The following is a 23,001-nucleotide window of genomic DNA, read 5'->3' as shown; positions in this document are numbered from 1 at the left end:
CGCGGCTCTCATGATCCAAGGAATTATTGCCAGTGAAAAAAAGTTAACATATCAAGTCGATAATTGTTCTGAGGGGAAAGTAAAGCACATAAACATGAATAGATGGTGCCAACATCAGTGCCAGAATCTCTGCCGCGTTTTCGTTGTGGGCCATCCTGACTATCATCGTATGGTCTGGATCACAGACCCGCATCTCCCTGACCTGGGCTGCGGTCTGGATTTCTGGAGGGCGCCAGAGAACGGGCCAAGCGGCAGAGGCCCACCGGCGCCACGTGGCTACATTCTCTCTAAAGGTCTCGGAACCACGGTACTCTAACAGCTTTCTTTTTTTCTCTTCCCAATAGAGGCCTTTCACTCAAGACGAGGCAATGCTTGTGTGTGGTGCAGCAACACTTGGATACTCAAAACAGGAGGCAATGCTGGTGTGTGGTGCAGCAACACTGGGGTACTCACAACACGAGGCAATGCTGGTGTGTGGTGCAGCAACACTGGGGTACTCACAACACGAGGCAATGCTGGTGTGTGATGCAGCAACACTGGGGTACTTACAACACGAGGCAATGCTGGTGTGTGGTGCAGCAAGACTGGGGTACTCACAAACAAAACGAGGCAATGTTTTTCGTGATTGTATGAACAGCTGAGAGCGCCGCACGATTTCTTGAAAGCTTTATGTGAAGATTCGAGCGTGGCACGGGCATTTCTGAAACATTAATTAGTATCGTTATTTAATAGTAGGACATGAGGGAGTAACGTCAATTTAAATCCTGACCGCAGTTCCTTAACACTTAGGTTAAGTTACCTATCTGAATGTGTCACTAATAGCGAATTCCTGAAAAAATGCTGCTCAAGACACTACGCACACTTCTAATCTCTCTTAAACCAATTACCCATTTAGAAGTAATTGATCAATTTGCCAAGGGCAACATAGTGGTTGCCATTTCTGCATTTCAACATTTTATTTTTCCTACACATATTAATAAATAGAACATTAGATGAAGAGGTAAATAACATTTCCATTCACGACAAATCGAGTAACAAGGTTAGAAAGTTTGACAAGTATTTGCTCCCAAATTGGTATACCTTGGTTACCAAGTAACTCGTAAAGTTTCTCATAACTCAACACCAGCTAAACATTGCATCCAGAGCTATATAATTCCAAATGTTAGCTGTGCATTAAGTGCGTGTGTGTTGCCAACTGTATCTTGGTGGTAGCCAAGCTTTTCATCCATGGAGGATTCACGGCTCTATCCATGCACAGGGTGGAATATCGGAGGGGTAATACTACATGAACCAGTGCATTTGTTGTATTGAATCTAAAAATCTGAAACTATATTTTGCTTTTATACCTAGGTATTATATGGTAGTGATTAGGTTACCAGGCAGGATCAATTTTGAATATATTAACAATCATTTCTAAAATTTAAAGAAGATATAAAGGGCTCTAAAGGGTATGAAAGATTTAAAGGGCGCTATTCATAGATGTTGTGAAGGCCCACCTGTCGCGGAGGTCATCGGGTACGGGTATATCGAACTTGTGAAATGTGGAGGGGGTGATAGGGGGGTTAGTGTTCAGGGGGAAGAGTTTCTCGGTGGATGTAACTTTTTCTACTCCAGGCCCCGTGACGCCTTCCGCCGTGCGTCTATAAATCTCCACCACGCTGAAGCCTCCTTTGACTTCCTGCAGGGGAATAATAAACATATATACAAGGAGAGCGTCACATATACAAGGAGAGCGTCATATACAAGGAAAGCGTCACATATACAAGGAGAGCGTCACATATACAAGGAGAGTGTCATATACAAGGAAAGCCTCACATATACAAGGAGAGCGTCACATATACAAGGAGAGCGTCACATATACAAGGAGAGTGTCACACATGCAAGGAGAGTGTCACACATGCAAGGAGAGTGTCATATACAAGGAAAGCGTCACATATACAAGGAGAGCGTCACATATACAAGGAGAGCGTCACATATACAAGGAGAGTGTCACACATGCAAGGAGAGCGTCACAAATACAAAGAGAGCATCACAAATACAAAGAGCATCACATATACAAAGAGAGCATCACACATACAAAGAGAGCATCACATATACAAGGAGAGCATTACATATACAAGGAGAGGCTAGCATGTCTTAGTCTAAACTCAATCCCACTCAAGTGTTAGGAGACCAGGAATGGCGATATCATTTGACATGGGGGAAATTGTGTATGGAAATATTGTGTGGCACGGGGGAAATCATGTATGGAAATATTGTGCATCATGGGGGAAATCATGTAGGGAAATATTGTGAGGCATGGGGGAAATCGTGTATGGAAATTTTGTGTGGCATGGGGGAAATCATGTACGGAAATATTGTGTAGCATGGGGGAAATCGTGTATGGAAATATTGTGTAGCATGGGGGAAATCATGTAGGGAAATATTGTGAGGCATGGGGGAAATCGTGTATGGAATTATCATGTGGCATGAGGGAAAACAGTCTCCTCAGTTATTTAGGTCTCTCCCTAAGTCCTAGCAGCTCCTAAGTCTATAGTACTGCTAATAGGTTATGAATCAAAAAATTATTTGCACTTAAAATTACTGAATAAGTGAAAATGGTTGAATTGTTGAGTTTTAATTAGAACAGAAGACACAGCATTCATCAAATAACCCCACCATAAATTAGAACAGTGCAAGCATTAATCAACAGATGCACAAGCTTTTGAAACTTGTCAGTCACAATAAGTTCAACACTATTGATACAGATGACTGAATTGAAAGGCCAACAATATTGCTCACTCCTACATTACAACACCTAAAAAAATCAATAGATATAAAGGATCATTCACCTCAGTTTGAGAGGCACTGCAAGAAATAAAGACTTACCTTAACTACAGCCTTCCAGTAACATCCTACATTACAACCCTTAAAAAATCAATAGATATAAAGGATCGTTCACCTCAGTTTAAAAGGCACTGCAACAACTAAAGACTTACCTTAACTACAGCCTTCCAGTAACATCCTACATTACAACCCCTAAAAAATGAATAGATATAAAGGATCATTCACCTCAGTTTGAGAGACACTGCAACAAATAAAGACTTACCTTAACTACAGCCTTCCAGTAACAAGGACCAGGGGCATCAAGGAGCTGATCATAAACCTCCACCTCTGAGCCGGGTGAAAACTCGGGTACAGGCTGAGATGAGGGCACGCTCGGCAGCCTGACATTACTCATGGGCAGTCTTGCGACCTGCACATCATGTGATGGGTTAGCAAAATTCTGAAGTAGCTTTGCACGCACAGGTTAGTCTGGCCACTTGCACATCACACAGTTCAAAATAATTATGGAAAATCAGTCTGACCATCAATCTAGTGGCAAGCCTACCCATGAAAATTAACCTTTTTTCAGCTTATTCCATATATAGGCATTCAGTTTCTTGTGTTACATTGGAAAAAAACTTGCAGTGTTCAATTTTATAAGCTGGCCAGGTACTAAAATGACAGTCAGACTGTTTCATGGCATTTTTAGTGCATTTTCTCATTTATGGAAAAAAGGTGCTATTGTGCTCATCAGGTCCGTCCATGACTTCATGGGCGGACGGACGAGAAAATGTGTGCTCCGTCACTCACTGCAGTGAGTACTGATCTAATTTTTTTCACATTGCACATCAGGTATCAGGGATAAGCCAAAAGCCACAAAAAAACTACCATGGCAGCATAGCATAACAAGTGATGACGTGATGAATTAATGAAACAAGTGCATTCCTCCAAACTTCACAGACAGATTAGGCACAATATTTCTATAAACACAATTTTTCTATTTAAAAATATCTAAGTGATCTACCATTTGGCAGGCTCTATTACAGAAAATATTTCCACATAATGACTTGTATAGATATTAATGAAGATAAACCAATCATTCAAGTCAAAACATCTTAACAGCAGAGCAAGATATGCAAGAAAGAAGGTACTGATGAATATTATAGGTTTCTGATAAAGAAATAAATTGGATTGCAAACTTTCCAAAATAGGCTCAACCACAAGAAATATTCAGGACTAGCTTATTTAAGCTCAGTGGTAGGGGGGCAATTTTGGATGACAGCATATAGCAACAACTAGATTGGCTCAAAAAAAATCTGATCAACTAAATTATGTGTTCTCAACACGAGAATATGAGACAAGCAACAATTTACTGTAAATGTTTACACATGGAAACTTGCTTAAACTACATACCTCTTCAGATGCTGCCCATTCACCTACAAATTTAATAGAAAGTGTGCTGTCTCCAACATCAACGATGTTTGCCTGAAAGAAAAAGTAATGAATATAATAATAAACTCAGGTGAAGCAATAATTTATAAAATCAACAATTTCAAAGTGCCCAATTCTGGGTTCAAATACAGCTTAGTAGTGGAGTACATATGTAATTTATTCATTACTCTTATTAACATCATACTATGCATCAATCATTAAATTTTTTAATCTTAGCATTCATCTTATCTAGAAAATAGAAATTACATGCATACTGTGATGAAAGATGATTTCAAGAATTCATCTCATTAATATAATCAATAAATACCATATGCCAAGAGTTAATAGTTAATAAAACTACAATAAAAGTAAATCCAAAATATTATTGGTAACTTGAATAAGATATTTACTCAAAGCCCTGAATGCCAGAGATTACCATGAAAGCCCAGAAGAACATGATAATTATAGACAGAAGATGTCAAATGAATGAGACCAAATGACCCAGCATATGACCAATTTCACCCTTGCCCCATGTCACAGCTAACTTCACCCTCACCCCATGTCACAGCCCACTCCCCCAGCTCCCCCATGCCAATGAACAAATTTTCCTAGAATTCCAACCACACATAAATAACTGCAATGAAATCAGATGACAGCTTCATGTCTGATTCATACTTATGGCAACACAGGCCATTGAATATCGAGTGCAAGCCTTGAAAAACACATTGCTTTTTGTAACAAGAAACTGCCCCACCCATTGTACAGTTTAATAAGCAGTAACTGACCACACTGCCCATTGTTCAGTTTAAGGGGACCGCCTACCCTAAAATTTTCAATTTTGGCGTTTTCTGGTTTTTGTGCTCATCTAAAAGCTTACTTTTTGACGCATCTAACGGTACCAGAATCATCCCTCTACGTCGAAAAATGATTTCGTAACAGCCCCCTGAAGGGAGGGAGTTTTTAGTTCCCTTCACAAAAGCCTATGGGATTAATTAGAAGGCTGGACACACTAAAAAGGTATGTCTGACGTAAAGCGGCCAATTATGGCATTAGCCGGTGCTTATACTCATCTTAAAGCTTACTTTCTGACGCTTCCATTGGTGGCAGAATCATCTTTCTACCTCCATTTTTACGTTCACCACGCCCCATGGAACGGGGGGATGGCGGGGGGCAGCCTTAACTAATTCCTAAGGCAGTAATTACGGGGCGTGACTTCATATACTGCCAGATGCACCCAGATCTTTCAGTGCCCATCATGACAGCGAGGTGAAAGGTGTGCAGCCACTCGCTCTATGCCTTCCTCACTTAGTTTTAAGGCTTAGTTTTGGTATGTTGGCCACGTTACGACTCTTTTTCGTCATTTTACGTGCCGCCCGGCAGTTTTTCGCGCGTGGTGAAAACCTCCGATTGGTCTCACAGCAAACCTATCTCCTCCTACAGTTTTCAAGCTACAGCAATGAGACATATACCATTCGATTCGTAAAGACCATACCTATAGACTCTGTGATCACTTTTTTTAATTTCATTCTGGTTCGTTTTTTATATGGGGGAGAAGGGGGGGAGGGGGTGAAAAATGAGAAAAATGGGGAAAATGCGCATAAAAAAAACTAAGGGGAAAATGAGAAAAGTGATCACAGAGTCTATAGGTATGGTCTTTACGAATAGAATGATATGTGTCTCGATGTTGTAGGATGATATTTGCAGGAGGAGATAGATTTTCTAAAGTGGGTACCCCTTTTTTAGCAGTTTTCTATGAATTTCACGTTTTCTATCAATTTTTTTGAAAAATTCATATGAGCAAAATGTTATTTTTTTTACATTTTACGTATGTATGTGAAGTTTCATGATGATCGGATATTACCTGTAGAAGTTTTTCCGGAGGGTAGACGGTCCCCTTAATAAATATCAAACGGTTGTCTAACTTGCTCTACAAACATTCAGGACTAATCACAATGACATGAAATAAACTGACCACCAAGCATATCTTTTATATCACACTCTTTTTTGTGATTATATACTGCAATCATGACACAATTTTTACATTCTTATGTCATTTTTGACATTCTTCCTGGAGAATGAGAAATAAACTTCACAGAGCTTTCTTGTAACTATTCTATAATAGCTCTACCCTAGGTATCTGTCTGATATTATTCTCCTATTTGGAGTTAATCTAATTTGAATACTTATTATACATTATTGGGTGCTAGCTCTGGCCCTCTGCCATTGTTATCACTTAGCAATTCTAACCCCAGTTCCAGCGTGAATGGTAAAATATTTCTACTTTCTGAGCTGTGACTCATGCTTTCTAGCACATTTTATTTTAGATTCACATTATTCCCACTAGATAAATTTCTCTTGTGTACTTGTAAACTAAAAAGGGCACAATCAAGCTACAAAATTTCAAAAATATAACAAATACATCACTTTAAATACAGACCAGAAGATTCAGCATTTTAGGTATTTAGTATTACCCATGGACCCGATTGGAAAAACCGAGATATCAGACCAACTAGTACATCTGTTAATGAACTCCGCAGGATGTTTAGGCTGTTAAAATTGTCACTAATTCCACAGGAAGCTCAAAGTATTAATATAATTCTAACTCAACTCCGTCACGCAATCCGGGAAACCAAATCCACAGAAAGTTACAAGGAAGAAGGAACAAGTGACAAGCGTCAGCTCAGCTGAATACCAGATGCGCACTGCAAACCGCAGCTGGTGCAGCAACTACTAGACCTGGCACGATGTTCATGCTTGTCGTAGAGCTCGAGAAAAATATCTTATGTGAACACAACCAATGTGTGAATGATTGGCTGTGCTCACCACAGCAAAAATACTACTTGGCAACTTTGCACTTGAACTTTAATCTACCAAGAGGCGAGGATGCCTTTATTTCCTGCTGTTCATGTGGCTACAAGATATAACTGATATTTTCACAATTTTTAAGGAACACTGAGTTTTCAAAGTATTTCATAATGAACTAAGTTTATTTCTACTAGTTAAATAAATTGATTATGTTTGCTCCAACATGCTTTTTCTGTCACTTTTCCTTTGCAACACATGCTATGCCCTGATAATGAAGTACAGCAATCCCTTGATTAACGCGGTTAATAAATCCCCGAGTTTTACCGTGTTAAGCAAAACCGCGCTAATCAAACTTAAGAATATATGGGAATAATTATAATGAATCCTCAAAAATAGCAAAGTTACATAATAATTTTTTTTCCACTAAAATTCATCATATTTTGCTTAGTTAAATTCATCATTCAAGCTTAGTCTCTAAAGTGATATTTTTAGGTTCAAGCAATCCCTTTTTTGTCCATAATTATGACAGTAATTTATCAAGGAAAATTATGTAGTTTGATAAAAGTGAGCAGTAGATATGGCAGCGATCTTGACCAGTTGAAGGCTAACGAGTAACTAGAGCACCGGCATGGCGCACTTACCGGCAAACGTTGCCGAGCTCGACCATTCGAGTTATGAACAAGACAAGGCGCAGTTAAACCGACTCTGTAGTCAGCACAAGTGCCTACGGAATGGGACCTTATTTAAAGAATTATCGACTGAAATTCATAAAGTAACAACATTTGGCGAATTTTTCCAAAAGTCGTAACAAAATTAACAACATAAGATCTAATAAGCAAAAAGTAACACTTTTGTTACGAATGTAACACCTCTGGCTAGAGGCGGGAAAATGATGCGTTGTGAAAAAAAAGTCGCGCTAATCAAAACTGTCACCGCGTAGATTAAGGGTAGGTCGCAAATTTTTTTTCCGCGTTAATCAAAACCGCAGTATTCAAAACCGTGCTAATCAAGGGATTGCTGTATAAACATACTCAAACGTATTTCATGATTTGGATTTCTTGCAGCATGTGATTTTGCCAATGCATCTTAGATTTTAATGAGAAGTCTTAAAATTTCTTCCTGAAATTTTATCAAGCAATACTGATAAAGTAATCATTTGTAACTAGTTATACAACATTAACTGGCAATTTTTTATTGAATAAGGACAGTGATAGTCATAGGTGTGGCTCTCTGATGGAATGGATGATACTATAGTTTGCCATCAGAGAAACTTCCTTAATTGTTTCTTCATAGCAACTGTTAAGCAATGATTTTTCACAGTATAATTTTGCTCATAAATACTAGAGAGTTCATCTCACAGTAAAATATTTCAAATTTCAGTTGCCTTATTTTGGAAAACTGTACATGAAAGTTAACATTTTCTGTTCCTAAATGGTTCTCATCAAGTCTGTTATTGCCATCATTATTGGCACCATAATAACTCAGTTGGCTCTGTAGTTGGAGTGTATTACTACACATCGACATGCCTGTACAACTTTGTGAAAATAGTAGCATGAACTAATTTTACCAAAGCATACTAAATTACTTCATATTAATTTCACTCATTGGTCAACACATCTGCTTTCTAGTGAAATTCATTTGAAAAATACTGTCGACATTACTATTAGGTAAATTACTTGTGATAATAAGATCAATAGTTGCTTTGTTAGCCAATGGTGTTCAATTTTTCCTGGGAGAAAGAATTTAGATTATGAGTGTCTTTCCAGTCACTAACTGTTCAATGTTTCATATTGCAAAATAAATTAGGTTATAAATTAGCTTTAATTGAAAAGCTACACAACTGACAATACTGATGATATGTATTTAATTTCATAATTATTGGTTTCGAATTGAGGGAATAAAACATAGCTACGGGACTGAATTTGCCGGTTTGTACCAGTTTTACCATTTTATTTGCAAAGGAGAGGAGGCAAAATTGTAAAAAATCTCACCACTGCGCAATAAGCATGAGAAACCATGTAATTAATTTCATAATTATGGGTTTCAAATTGAGGGACTAAAATGTGGCTAAAGGGAGATCAGGTGAAGGGCAGGTTCAGGGCTTTTGTCCAACCAGTTCAGTGCATGAAGTCAACATGCACATTGCATGCACATTTGCAAATGCTATTCATGTCCTACAAATTGTGAATGTAGGTAAAAGTGCCTGAGCTGCACCAATGAAGAGGTTTTATTGCATCGAGGGTAAATGGGACCTTGTAATTTTTCTCTGCCTTATAGTTGGCATTCTATAAATAACCATATATTCCAATTATATTTCACTTTGCAGTCAACGAATATGAAACAATTTATGACGCTAATTACACCAGCATAGATCCCACGATTTAATATTTCATCTCTGAATTTGAATATAAATTAAAATAATTAAAGCAGAACTGTTGATCATTGATTTATAAATTGATCAATTAATTGATAGCATCATAACTACCTACCATATATGACTAACATATATTTGGTTAGCATTATTTCATTTTACTGTACAAATTTTAACAAATCATTAAAGGATCAATAAAATGCTAAATAATATTTCTGGTCTTTATTTTTCTGTGTCTTGTATAAATGTGTAATTTATTACATTTAAGCATTGCCATCCATGCCTGAGAAATTGTAAACATTTCCTGAAGTATGATTCACGAGATCCAGAGCAACAAAGGTTGTGAGTTCACTACAAAACCTGTGTATGTCAGCCTCGCATCATAGTTACACATAGTGGCAAACCAGAGATTTTTCAGAATCAGTTCATTTTTAATTTTCTCATTTACTCAATATTTAAACCAATTTCTTATGTATGATAATGCTGGTACTGGTATGACATTGTTTAACAACATTTTCAGTTCTGTGAAAGTGATTCATGATATTTCAAGAGAATTACCCAATTCCATGGTTAAATATAGATATTCCTCCCACATCCCAAATCTGCACTCATCTGTCAAAACTGCCATAGGCTAATTCTGCACATGTACAAAATTTTAGTACGTCTGTCAGTGTCAGGGAAGTGAAATTTCCACTTGGGCCCAAGTAATTTTACAACATGCCAGGGATGAGTTGAAAAAATATTTCCAAAAGAAATGGCCTCAAAATTTGTTTCAGAATTAGAGCCTAGAACTTGGAGAACAAACAGATATATTCATGTCTTGTCAGGATGGAATTCTAATTTCAAAGGTTCATATATTATTTCGATCCACTAAGACCACTTTTTCTACCCAACATCGTTATTTGAGGCAAAAAATGAACTTTTTAAAGGCTTAAAATATGTATGCTAACTTGCTCAGTTTCTATAAAGTACCTAATCACTTGGAAGTTGTATGCCTGCACCTTTCACTCAACAATTAAAATTAGACTTATAAAAAGTATTAGTTAGTTGAAAATTTGTCTCTTAAGTTGACCGCAATTAACTAAACTTCATTAAGTAATCATTAGGCAGAGTTTTTCATCATGCACACTAAACACGCAATTCAGAGTTCAGACGAGCAGAACTACATAACACGTGAGCTAACGTGCTACTGAATTGAATACCACATCCCGCTAATCTAGCGGGATAATCAATGCAGACGGTAACCGAGTCCAACTAATCACTCTTATACTTAGTGCAAGAGAATGAATAATTATGTTGTTTTTAATCAAACAAACGAAACCTTTTCTGTTTCTGATCAAACGAACGAAAACTTCTGATCAAACGAACAAAAACTTCTAATCAAACAAACAAAAACTTCTGATCAAACAAAACTAAACTTCTGATCAAACGAAAGAAAACTTCTGATCAAATGAATGAAAACTTCTGATCAAACGAACAAAAACTTCTGATCAAACAAACGAAAACAAACTTTTGAAGATAATTCAGAACTCGTAATGTCTATTTAATTCTAATATGGATCATTAATTTAGCATTTTCTGAAATAGTAGGAACATTTCCATTATCATTCTGAAATAGAAGAGTCATTTCCGTTCTTATATATAAACAGGATTAATAAAATACCTATCAAATCCATCCAATGCCATTCAATGTGTGATGTATGAAAGACAGTTTTACTTTCATTCCTATGGTGCTCATTTTTACCAATTGAAGCTGTAGAATTAAATTAAATTAAAAAATTAATTAAAATTAAATTTTACTAAATCAAATTTTATTATTTAATACACTAGATGGTACATGCTGTAGAATTAAATTCTATTAGAAAAATGTTGAATTAAAAATCTGATTATATTTTTTAAATTAAAAATTAATATTTACTAAATTAAATTGTATTATTAATGCACTATATGGTATGTGTTCTATGTTTTATATAATGAAATAGTTTCCCATGTTAAACAACATTTTCTAAAAGACACAAAACGTTCGAAAACGCGTGATGGCAGACGAAATCAGTCAGAATTTGAAATGAATTTATCAAGATAAATTCAACATAATAGGGTAAAAATGGAAAAAATTCAAATCTGGAATGTATAAATGGGTTTTTATAATTCAAAAAAACTTTCAATCATTTAAATCTCAGAATGGAATGTGAATCAAATCTATTTATTGTGAAATCAAACAAGACACAACCAAACAAAAGAGTGTGTGATGGCGTCCTGTAATTACATAAACATAGGAAGTATGATGTGAATGTACGCAGTGAAAAAGTAGAAGTTCATCTCATAATTTTGTGTGAAATCAAAAACTTTGTTGGTCTTTCCAATCGTGAGAATTTTTTACAAATGTGGACGTGTTTTTTTTTTATTTTAGAACGTATTCATTGCAAAAATTTGTCTACTACCCTAGAGATAGACGACTAGTTAACTTGATTGAGGCGTTGCCAACACAGGATTGGATGTCGAACCACGCGCGATTTCGGAAGTGTGGCTGCTGCGGCAGTTTCTAATGTGCTCAGTTTATCAATTTTCATTGCAGTGGAAGGTGGTGTGATGCGGTGGTAGCCTGGTAGGGTTTTTTTTTTATACGTTTTCTTATATTGACATTAGAATATATTACCTATACAGAATTCCACATAACAGTCTTGTCTCAATGTAATAACCTAATTCAAATTAAATCAAATAACAACAGAATTACCAATTGGAAGTTGTCATTTACCTACTGATAGTGATGATTTAGATGCGTGGAAGTTTGGATTGGAAATTTGGAAGCATGAACATCAGGATTATCAGTTGTGGAAAGGAAATGGTCAAGTCTATTAGGCTACACAATTTAAAAAAATGTTTTAAGCTAAGGAAAGACTCAAGAAATTTTTAAGTAGGCTAGAAAGAATTCAAAGAAATATATTGAGCAAAGATCAATGCTAATTGAGTGAAGTATGCTGCAGCATACTACCGAATTTACAAATACCTAGGACCTATGTAGGTAGGTAGCCTAATTGACATTTGACACAAATTCACGTGATGAATTCAGAATTAGGTTACTTAGGTAGGTAGGCTAGGTACGCAGGACGAGCATTCAAATCTGGACAAGATTCCCAATTTCCCAACCATTAAGAGATTTAGGACCGATACTGGAGAGGACTCAAATTTAATTAGCCATAATTCTTTTAATTATATACCTACATAATTTTTAAAAAAGTGAACTTTTTTATCAACAATTAAACCCAAAAATCTACGGGACACGCGGCCGCTTTAAGGCTAGGTGAGAATACACATGACGCACTTCCGTCTAGATGAAAAATTTAATAAAACAAGGTTGAACGACGAATATATACACGGATGACGAGTTAATCCTAATTTTATTATATTTTCATTCAGTATTTACCTTATAATAGGCACCGCCAGGGCCTAAAGCTTCCACAAACAACTCGTCCATCTTGACTACCGGCAGTGCATGCTGGGTAATTCTATTGCCACAACAGTACAGGAGCACACTAAACCTTCAAGGTAATCAAACGTTTAGCGAAAAACACATCTGTGGTGTACAGTGGTTAGTAGAAGCAACAAAAGAATAAAAATGTATTCATGTACGAGATCCAAAGAAAAATGGTCATACATGCTTTTTGTATTTAATTTCCTAAATCAAATGCGCAATATTAATCCTCAAAATATTTTATTGCAGCGGCCCTAAAATATAAATAGTGAATTTCCAGCCAAAAAAACCCATGATCGATTTTTGTGATATAGTGCCGTTTGAAGAAGGAACATTATAATAATAATAATAATAGCGGTTTCAGCGTTTATTAGGCCGAAGGCCTGTAGCCGATTCTTAACATCCACAGCTTGGTGCGAGTCTCGAACTCGCAATTCGCTGCTTCAATTTTTGCTTTGCTCAACCGCCCGTCCTCCTCGCCGATTCTGACCAGAAACTGGCGCACAGAGCTGGGATCGAACCCGCGCCTCTCTGCTCCAATCTTGGTACTCTGAACTGTAACCACTGGGCCACCCTGCCCAACCACTGCCGTCCTGTACCGCATTGCAACACTAATGTTTGGTATTTCACCGTATTTGTCGTCACAAGATATTACTATTTGCATAATATACTGCTAAACTATATAATAAGCAACGTTATAATGGTAGTGCTGATTGAATTTGACGGTAGGTCGGCCACTGAGACCTGCGCCTGGCACGCGGTAGGAGCAGTAAATCTTGACCATTTTATCTAGCGTTAGGCAGTAAACATATCCAAGAAGTGATAAATAAACCGTGTCTATGATCTAGAGAGCATTCACGTGAAACCTGAAGCTGTAAATGTCACAAGTGGAACGAGCCGCATTTTGGGGCCAACAGCTCTAATATTGTATAAAGCCTAATGAACCGCTAAGTGCTCTAAGGTAACTTCAACTTCGGATTGTTCCTTAACAGGTACCCGCGGTTTTTAAATTCACCGCTTCCATCGAGATAGTTTTTCAGTTTGATCGATTTGGCAACGGTAACTCAGAATGTACTTCTACATACTTCTTACGCGATTAGTTTCTTCGATGCTCCAGGTTCAGGTACCTTCTTAACACCGCAGACGTTATCAATGTAGAGCTGTGCAGACTGATCAATTCTAATTCACGAGTCCACGTTTCACCACAGGTGAATACTAGTGCTTCTTAATTGCGTTGCTACTAAGGTATTGAAAGCGATAATCTACAATCGTTCCCCAGCAAGTTGATGTGATTACATATTCAACAGGATTTTTGGTAATCATTAAAACATAGCTGAAGGACAAAAAAATGGACAATGATCTAATATTTTAATAGAAAAATCATCGAATCCGAAATAAAGGAACAGAATAGAGAAGTCGCAAAAGGAATGTTCAACATTATTCCACTAAGATTTCGATAGGAAAAGTATAAAAACGCACGAAAAATTTGGAATGTGCATAAAGTAATCGATCTGTAATAATAATCATAAATCCGTAGCGTCGAACTAGAAGGCTTAGGCATACTCGCCCTCAACCTCTCCCTCCTCCTCGAACTCTCCTTCATCGTCGGCGGTCGCCTCCTGGTATTGCTGATACTCAGACACCAAGTCGTTCATATTAGACTCGGCCTCGGTGAACTCCATCTCGTCCATACCTTCACCAGTATACCAATGCAAGAAAGCCTTGCGCCTGAACATAGCTGTGAATTGCTCAGACACTCGCTTGAATAGCTCCTGGATGGCGGTAGAGTTGCCGATAAATGTGGCTGACATCTTAAGACCGCGTGGAGGAATATCGCACACTGCTGTCTTCACGTTGTTCGGGATCCATTCCACGAAGAATGAGGAATTTTTGTTTTGGATGGTGTACATCTGATCGTCGACCTCTCTCATAGACATACGGCCACGGAAGATGGCAGCGACAGTGAGGTATCGACCGTGACGAGGATCGCACGCAGCCATCATGTTTTTGGCGTCGAACATTTGCTGGGTGAGCTCAGGCACGGTGAGGGCGCGATATTGTTGAGAACCACGGGCAGTGAGGGGAGCGAAGCCTGGCATGAAGAAGTGCAGGCGTGGGAAGGGCACCATGTTTACGGCAAGCTTCCTGAGATCAGCGTTGAGCTGACCAGGGAACCTCAGGCACGTCGTCACACCAGACATGGTTAGGGAGACCAGATGATTAAGGTCACCGTACGTAGGGTTCTGCAGTTTAAGGGTACGGAAGCAAATATCGTAGAGAGCTTCGTTATCAATACAGAAAGTTTCGTCTGTGTTTTCAACAAGCTGATGGATTGAGAGAGTTGCATTGTAGGGCTCAACGACGGTGTCTGATACTTTAGGGGAAGGCACCACGGAGAAGGTGTTCATAATTCTGTCTGGGAACTCTTCCCTGATCTTGGAGACGAGCAACGTTCCCATGCCAGACCCGGTGCCGCCGCCGAGTGAGTGTGTCAACTGGAAGCCCTGCAGGCAGTCGCATTTCTCAGACTCTTTACGAACGACGTCCATGACTGAGTCTACCAGCTCGGCGCCCTCCGTGTAGTGGCCCTTCGCCCAGTTGTTGCCAGCGCCGCTCTGGCCTGGAAATAAAAGTTTCCGTGAGATTCAAGAGCGAACATTGAGTGTGAAGGAAAACTGACAAGGCGAAAACCTTACTCAACACTTTTCAACTTAAAAAATATAAAAGAGGGAACGGGAGGCCAGCAATGGAGCAACGAAGAAAGGGATGAACTGTATTCTACCTTTAAGTTAAGTTACTGCAGCTTATTAACTTTGAACAATACGAAAGCAATAGATAGGGATCTCAGAGTTTGAGTTCAGTGCACCATGGCATGAAGTCGGTCTTTAGCACCACTTACACGCAAGAGAAAATGCATCATCGATTCCAATGCATTAGCCAGAGTAACAGCGTGACAATGATTAATCTTCTGTGCACTTGGAAGAGTGCACCAAGTCACGAGTCAAAGATCACGTTATGTTTTGCCTCAACTAGTATCCAAGGTATATAATCAAAGGACTCGGGGAAACGCGTTTTACGATCCTAGGCCAACTAACAAAATCTGTAAATAGGCCAATGCGAACTACTCCTCAGCTGGTGCTGAATTGTTGCAAACTTCTCTGCAGGTGAGAAAGGTTTAGTCACAATAGATTCACACCATCAACGACGAAGTCCTGCTAAGTCCCCACCCGACCGTAAGCATGGATTAGGAGCTTCAAATATTCACAAAATAAATCGTGATAAAAATAGAATAAGAGACGAGACGTACCGAACACGAAGCTGTCGGGTTTAAAGAGCTGGCCATGAGGACCCGCCCTGACGCTGTCCATGGTGCCGGGTTCCAGGTCGACCAGCACGGCGCGGGGCACATACTTGCCCTGCACACACAAGTTCTCTCAGTTCAATTGTTCTTGTACATGAACAATAAACAGGTTTAAACTTTAAAAATTCTCAACACCCGTTTTAATCCCAGTACCAGCCTCATATGTACGAATCTATCGATTATAATGAATCCGAAAACGAAAAGAACAACGCACGCAGGACACCAAAACAGTTGGAACTCCCAAGGGACCTGAGTGCATCTGTCAAAATGTCAGGTGCATCTGAGCAACTGCTTTTTTCAAAAGAGTACAAGTAAAAGTGAAAAGATAAAATCCAACTTTACCCGTGAATATGATCTTACTTCTTCCAAGTAGTTGTTATGTAACCCGATTGAACGTAGTTGCACCGAGCTATTAAGTGAAATTATTTGGCTAGTTTCGACCATTAACTTACGTACATTTAACGGCGAACGAGCGCTGTTATGACTATAGTGATTCAAGACCCACCCAATCTGAGTCTTTAAACCCGAGTTGTTAATCTCTATAAAAAATCATCTGAAACACTGTGCATCCAAGAACTCTTTAGTATCTTAATTACAGTGATGATCAAGTTGGCTGAATCGAGCTAATAAACTCGCAACTGCATGCCAACAGAAAGGCACCTGAAATTATAAGGCAGCCCTTCCTTGAAATTATGAGGAAATATTTTGCTTACAATAATTTTTTTGCACCAAGTGTGCACTTCTTATGCTTGTAATACCCGATATCCAAACACCTGAAGGGTTAACGTTAGGCTAACCTAATCGCCTAACAACTTCCTGCAGAAAAGCTCACCTGGTTGCCCTCGTTGTAGTAGACGTTGATGCGCTCGAGCTGCAGGTCCATGAGCTCCTTGCTGGTACCCGAGTACTCCCCGGTGGGCTGGATGCCATGCTCATCGCTGATGATCTCCCAGAACTGCACAAAGGGTTTAGATATTTTATGTAATGATTATACTTTTCAACATCACTCGTTACTAAAAATTGAAAAAATTAGGTGCTATGGCACAGATTATAGTACACTAGTTTTTGGTATGGTATGCAGATGACAAGTCAGGAGAAGCAACCCAAGTGCTCTCAAAATTGCCAGATATAAAAATTTAAACGCTATACTAAAGAGTACAGAAAAACCCATCTCGTCTGAACCCTTAAAGAATCAAGCTTCCACTATTTGAAGTCTTAATATTTTTCTTGCAATTACCAAATAATATTTTTGATCGAGGTGGGGCATTTAGCATGGGCAAAAATTCTGGATGCACAAAGACATTAGGCTGAATTCAAATTATTTGATGTAATGTTTGAAACAAATTTCAACTAGTTAACTGAGAAGGCATGCAAGAAAGGCAGTAAAATATACATCACATTAATTTTGTTTGTAGAAGCTGATAAAGAATGCCATGGTGAAACAGATAAGATTTGGTGCTCGTGATATGATAAGTGGCAGAGTAACAAAGGGTACAGCCATGATTCACCACACTCGAATGAATGAAACAAATGTTAGACACCATAACCAGCTTGATGGAATATCTTCAGTTAGCACTCAAAACATTTGATCTTTGCTTCGTTTAGAAACTCACCACCAATATTTTTCATCTGAACAGTAGTTTTTGCTAACCATACCAGATGGTTGTGGCAGATGTCATTTTCTTTCAAGATAAAAGAAACATTTTGCTTAGCATACACATACAAATTTCAGATGGGTTTACTATACAAGGCTATAATTGTAATTTTTAGTTCATCGATGGTCTGACTTTGTCTTTATCCTCACTAAAACGGAATCATTTCAAAACAATGCATCACATTCAGGTCAACAAGAAATAAAAATGTAAAAAAAAACTGAAAAAGCAGAAAATTATATAAAATCTTAACTCAGTTAAAATGAAATCAGAACATCTGAAAAATGGGATCAAGGGGATATTCCAGGGCAATTGTTTATAAATACAAGTAAAGCCCCGTCCACACGTTCAAACTTATCGTCAGTCTTGCATGTCATGCCAGGTTTGAGCGATTTTGACGGAAGACTGAAGAGCGTCCACACGCTCAAACTTTCCTTCAGTTTTTAGTGCGTTCGCGACAATGGAGGAGGCATTGCTGCTCGTTGTAGCTAGTGGGCGCAGGTTGTGCCAGCATAATTAGGTTAAAGCGATGCAAACGTACGCGGTGGTTCCGAGAATAGATTTAAAAAATACAATGAGGGTTGATAGACTAGACAGCATCCCTACCAGCACCAGACAGCATTGACGACTTCATTTTGGCACATTCTTTTCGATAAAGTTTTTTTCTTTGCTACAAAGTCTCTGTTTGCTGTATGATCAACTTCTTTGCACTTAGCGATCAATGCCGCATAGGCCAGTGCTCTCTTGTTCATGTCACTGTTGCTTTTTGATCGAATTTACCATAAACATGGGAAACTACGATATAACTCCATAAACTCGCCAAAATAAATCGTAAAACCAGTGTCGGATATCCTGGGATATGAAAAACTAGAGCTAGCGAGGAACAATGTCACAGCTCTCTCATCATCAATATAGACTGAGATAGAGTAAAAGTTCGACTAATTAGTCGGTTGCCCGTCCACACGCTCAAACTTATCGTCTGTCTTGCATGAACCAAAAGGTCTCGCCCGTCCGTCTTTTCCAGGTTTGTCAAACCTCAAACTCCGCCCACCCGTCATGCAAGACGTCAAACTTTGAGCGTCCACACGCTCCGTCTTGTCGTCAAACCTGGCATGACATGCAAGACTGACGAAGTGACGATAAGTTCGAGCGTGTGGACGGGGCTTAATACGTCTTCAAGTGAAGATGTTTGAAATCTGCTCATTGCAAGTCTGAATTGACAGGACTCAGCAGGGGGCAAAAGTGACTTGAGCATGTAAAGAATCTATCAAGTCTCCGAGAGAGCCACAAACAAATGCCCTGGATATGGCTGCTCAAGACTCAAAGTAACAATATCTCAGTGAGAATAAAAGATATAATCTAGCAACTTTGAAACGTCAGTGCATTACAAACCAGTTGCATTAAAATTGACTTGCAATACCAAGATAATTCCAAGGTAAATTATGCAAGAGTGAAGAATTATTCAAACGGAATTTCAGAGAACTACTACACAAAAGGAGGTATACACATTTCCATAGATAAATGAAATAGAATGCCATTAGGCTGATGAGTGAAGAGATATTATCTGACAACAATAATTTTAATTATATCTAAACACCCATAATAAAGATGTCCATAATAAAGCAGTCTATCACTAAAAAATTAACCAGAAATTACATTACATTGTATGGTGACTAAATCCTCAATAATTCATTAACACAGTACAAGGTTTGCCAGCCTTCAGTAGAGCATTCACAACAAATTTGAATCCAAAGTAAAAAATCCAGCAAAAACCTTTTTTTTTTTAAACCGTGCTTGTCAATTTTATAAAATACTTCCAACATTGAAGAGATTCAATTACCAAAAGGGAAATCGCACAAAAGCCACTTGTGAATCCAAGCTGGAATACTGGGCAAAATTTTCTGTACTCAACTGAACTGTTTGGTATGGATAAAAAAACTTGCTTTTAAGTAAAGTTTCAATATATCTTAGGCCTATACAACTAATAGGTACAAGTATTATTTTCTATAGAAGAAATTAACAAATTAGGCAATGGTCCTCATATAAACAGTTTCAACCAACTGCAAGCAGACATTTTCATTGCATTCAGGAGTGGCTTTTCCAATCCCAAGCAAATTTTTCACAATGTCTAGGTATCCACTAATCAGACTGGTATCAGGTATCAATGAGACAAAAATACAGTCCATTACTCAGCCTCATGGCTAATTTTATCCATTTCATGACGGTTAGGCTAGGTATGCAAGATTGACAAATCCCAAATTTGGTATTATTGCAGATTAACTACATCCAAAAAACAGGGTGTTTTTTTTTTTAATTATATGTTTTTTGGGGTGTAGATTACGAATCTGAAATCCATTTTTGGCGGTCGGCATCGGAAAACCGATTTTTTTCCGACCCAAAAATCGCGCTAAAAATGCCTAAAATCTGCGAAATCGGCGAAAAATCGGATACTTACCCGTTGCACTGCAACGGGTAAAGAAGACGAAAATGTTACCCGTTGCACTGCAACGGGTAACATTTTCGTCTTTGTCCATAAATCTGGAGATACATTGCCACATCGAGAGATCACAACCTAACGCCAACTCGCAGGTTGGGTTGGTTCGCGTTCGCCCAGGTTCCTTTTAGATCAAAATGCTATCTAAAAAAAGGAACTTGGCTGACTTAACCCAACCTAAGAGCTTTTTGTAAAATTTCGATGAACAATCCGACCCTTTATATAAAGGTGAGTGGGTAACAGAAGTTACGTAACCCCCATGTTAGTAAATAAAGGTGAGTGGGTAACGTAAGTTACGTAACCCCCATGTTAGTAAATAAAGGTGAGTGGGTAACGTAAGTTACGTAACCCCCATGTTAGTAAGTCGCGAAAAAAATCTGTTTTCCGATGCCGACCACCAAAAATGGATTTCAGATTCGTAATCTACACCCCAAAAAACATATAATTAAAAAAAAAACACCCTTTTTTTTGCATGTAGTTAATCTGCAATAATACCCCAAATTTTACTAAAATCTCATGAGTCATGGCTGAGAAGTAAGAACCAACATTTACGAAAAACTTCAACCAGTTCACCTGACAGCAAAAGTTTAATTGCTCAATCATCAAGACAGAAAAATTCATGTAGCTGAAATCCTTTACTTTTTTTGCCTCTTCTCAAGTTCATTTTTTGAGTCCTATAAGTAAACTACCTAGTACTAGCAAATCAGCAATATCATAAAAAAATTTTAAATTAGACCAGCTAGCTAGCTACTAGTAGCCTAGCGAGTAAATGAAGATAGCCACCTATTAATAATGATCCAATTCTAAAAAGTCTCCAGTTTACCACTATGGCTAATGGCTATCAGAAATGAGAATAACTTCACAATGGGTCAGGAAGTAGATAGTAGCTAGCTAATCCATCATTTAGGTAGTATGGAGTGGTTTCATGCAGGGCTGGAAAAGTCCCATTTCTGTCTGAAATATCACGGCTCTAATATCATATAATTTCAGTAGGTATGAAATCTCGCCGCTCGAATGTCATAAATTTTTGTTTGATTGAAAAATCGCGGTTTGCACTTTACAAACATATCACTTCATAAAATTTTCAGCTTTCGCAATCCGCATTGCTTTACCATTCCCGGCAAAATATCCTGCAGAAAAAACATGAACATCGTAATGTAAACAAATCAACTAAACGTTTTGTTGAAGAATGAAGATCAGGCATAGTTGCGGTAATGTCAAAGCGGTCAGACTGCATTAACATTAACACGTGCTCAACTTACACTTTACAGTAAAGACAAATTTTATTGTTGCCATTTGACTGTTTTAGGGTAAAATTAGAGATTTTGGGTAACACGTGCATCATGCATGGACTTTGTAAATAAATTTGCGCCTCGTAAATGGCTTTTCATGGCCAAGATATGGAATTCACGGCTCAGTGAAATGGAATCACAGCTTGAAGAAATATAATCATGGCTGGCAAATCAATAAAACCACGGCTCGAAAAATTCAGTCGCGGCTTGCCACATAGTGGCAAAGCAGAGAGTTTTTTTAGACTCTCCCTCAAGTTCATTTTTGAGTCATAAAGGTAGACCAGTAAAGTATCCTGGATACCAGCATTATCATACATAAGAAATTGGTTTATACCTTAGGTAAATGAGGAAATTAAAAATGAACTGATTCTAAAAAATCTCTGGTTTGTCACTATGGCTTGCCAAGTAGATATATTCCATGCCTGGTTTCATGTAGCCTAGGTACCTACCTAAAGTTGTAAAAATCTAACATTTTTGCAAAAAAATCAATTAGCTACCAGAAAATTTACTGGAACCAGAATGACTAGTGCAAATAATTAAGCGACAAGTTTTCAGATAATTAAAATAGCTAAGTAGATTTTTCTAATGGCGGGAAATGAGTCACAGCAGTGACGGGCGCTGCCTCATTTTATCGATCAACTCGAGGATCATGCAACCCGCATTAGACTCGACAGAAATTGCGAATTATGATTCGAAATAAATAAATTATCTTCAAAGCTACAAACTAAAGTTGTTTTATCAATACCAAAGCAGTCATTATTATAACGATGAACTAGGAAACCGCATGCCAAAAAAACGCGCCAAAATCCCGCTCTCATATCCTAGACGCCAATGGAGGCGCGGTTCAGACAAGGAGCTTTAGACGGCAGTAATCGACACTCAAAACAGCCAAATAGCAGAAATTAGATAGATTTTTCACAAATTATTGCTAAAAATTACCTTTGTTCCAATCTGGTTGCCGCACTGGCCGGTCTGGAGGTGAACAATTTCTCTCATCTTGAAATATTGTCGTGCTTGCTCAACTGCCACGCCTTGAAAGAGAGATCTGACGGTTACTGGTGCGGTCGTCGGTGAAGATGCGATCAATCTCGAAATATCTGCAACGCGCCTAAACCTACCCCAACAGTACTTTTATACCCTAAACTTCAGCAAATTTTTTCATTGAACTTTGATATAGATACCAATACTCATGTTTATTGATAAGTTTTTTTTTTCCATTTTAGTATAAAAACAATAATCCCTTCTTACAAACACCTTTTCACTCGATACTAGTGCGAATCACTGAATGCAATTCCCAATGGTTATACAGGTTAACTTTT

General features: G+C 38.2%; 2 protein-coding genes across 2 annotated transcripts in view; both read right to left on the bottom strand.

Moving 5' to 3' along the window:
- LOC108673781 (synaptic functional regulator FMR1) overlaps window positions 1-12,961 on the bottom strand; it is a 33,127-nt gene extending 20,166 nt beyond the window's left edge. Inside the window, exons 1-5 of the mRNA XM_018161651.2 lie at window positions 12,836-12,961; window positions 4,219-4,290; window positions 3,089-3,235; window positions 1,497-1,678; window positions 598-700 (exon numbers count right to left, since the gene is read on the bottom strand). Coding sequence (XP_018017140.1) covers window positions 598-700; window positions 1,497-1,678; window positions 3,089-3,235; window positions 4,219-4,290; window positions 12,836-12,886 — 555 coding nt within the window. The 5' untranslated portion in view covers window positions 12,887-12,961. The remainder of the gene's footprint in view (window positions 1-597; window positions 701-1,496; window positions 1,679-3,088; window positions 3,236-4,218; window positions 4,291-12,835) is intronic.
- Window positions 12,962-14,237: 1,276 nt separating this feature from the next.
- On the bottom strand, window positions 14,238-22,762 carry LOC108673799 (tubulin beta-1 chain). The gene is made up of 4 exons (XM_018161670.2): window positions 22,622-22,762; window positions 17,077-17,199; window positions 16,191-16,299; window positions 14,238-15,503 (listed from the first exon to the last, which is right to left on the bottom strand). The coding sequence occupies exons 1-4, from the start codon at window positions 22,676-22,678 to the stop codon at window positions 14,437-14,439; spliced, it is 1,356 nt and encodes a 451-aa protein (XP_018017159.1). The 5' UTR covers window positions 22,679-22,762; the 3' UTR covers window positions 14,238-14,436.
- Window positions 22,763-23,001: the final 239 nt, after the last annotated feature.

Source organism: Hyalella azteca, unplaced genomic scaffold, assembly GCF_000764305.2.
Source record: "Hyalella azteca isolate HAZT.00-mixed unplaced genomic scaffold, Hazt_2.0.2 contig4675, whole genome shotgun sequence".
In the NCBI taxonomy this organism is placed as follows: Eukaryota; Metazoa; Arthropoda; class Malacostraca; order Amphipoda; family Hyalellidae; genus Hyalella; species Hyalella azteca.
This window is presented reverse-complemented; position numbering and strand designations above follow the sequence as displayed.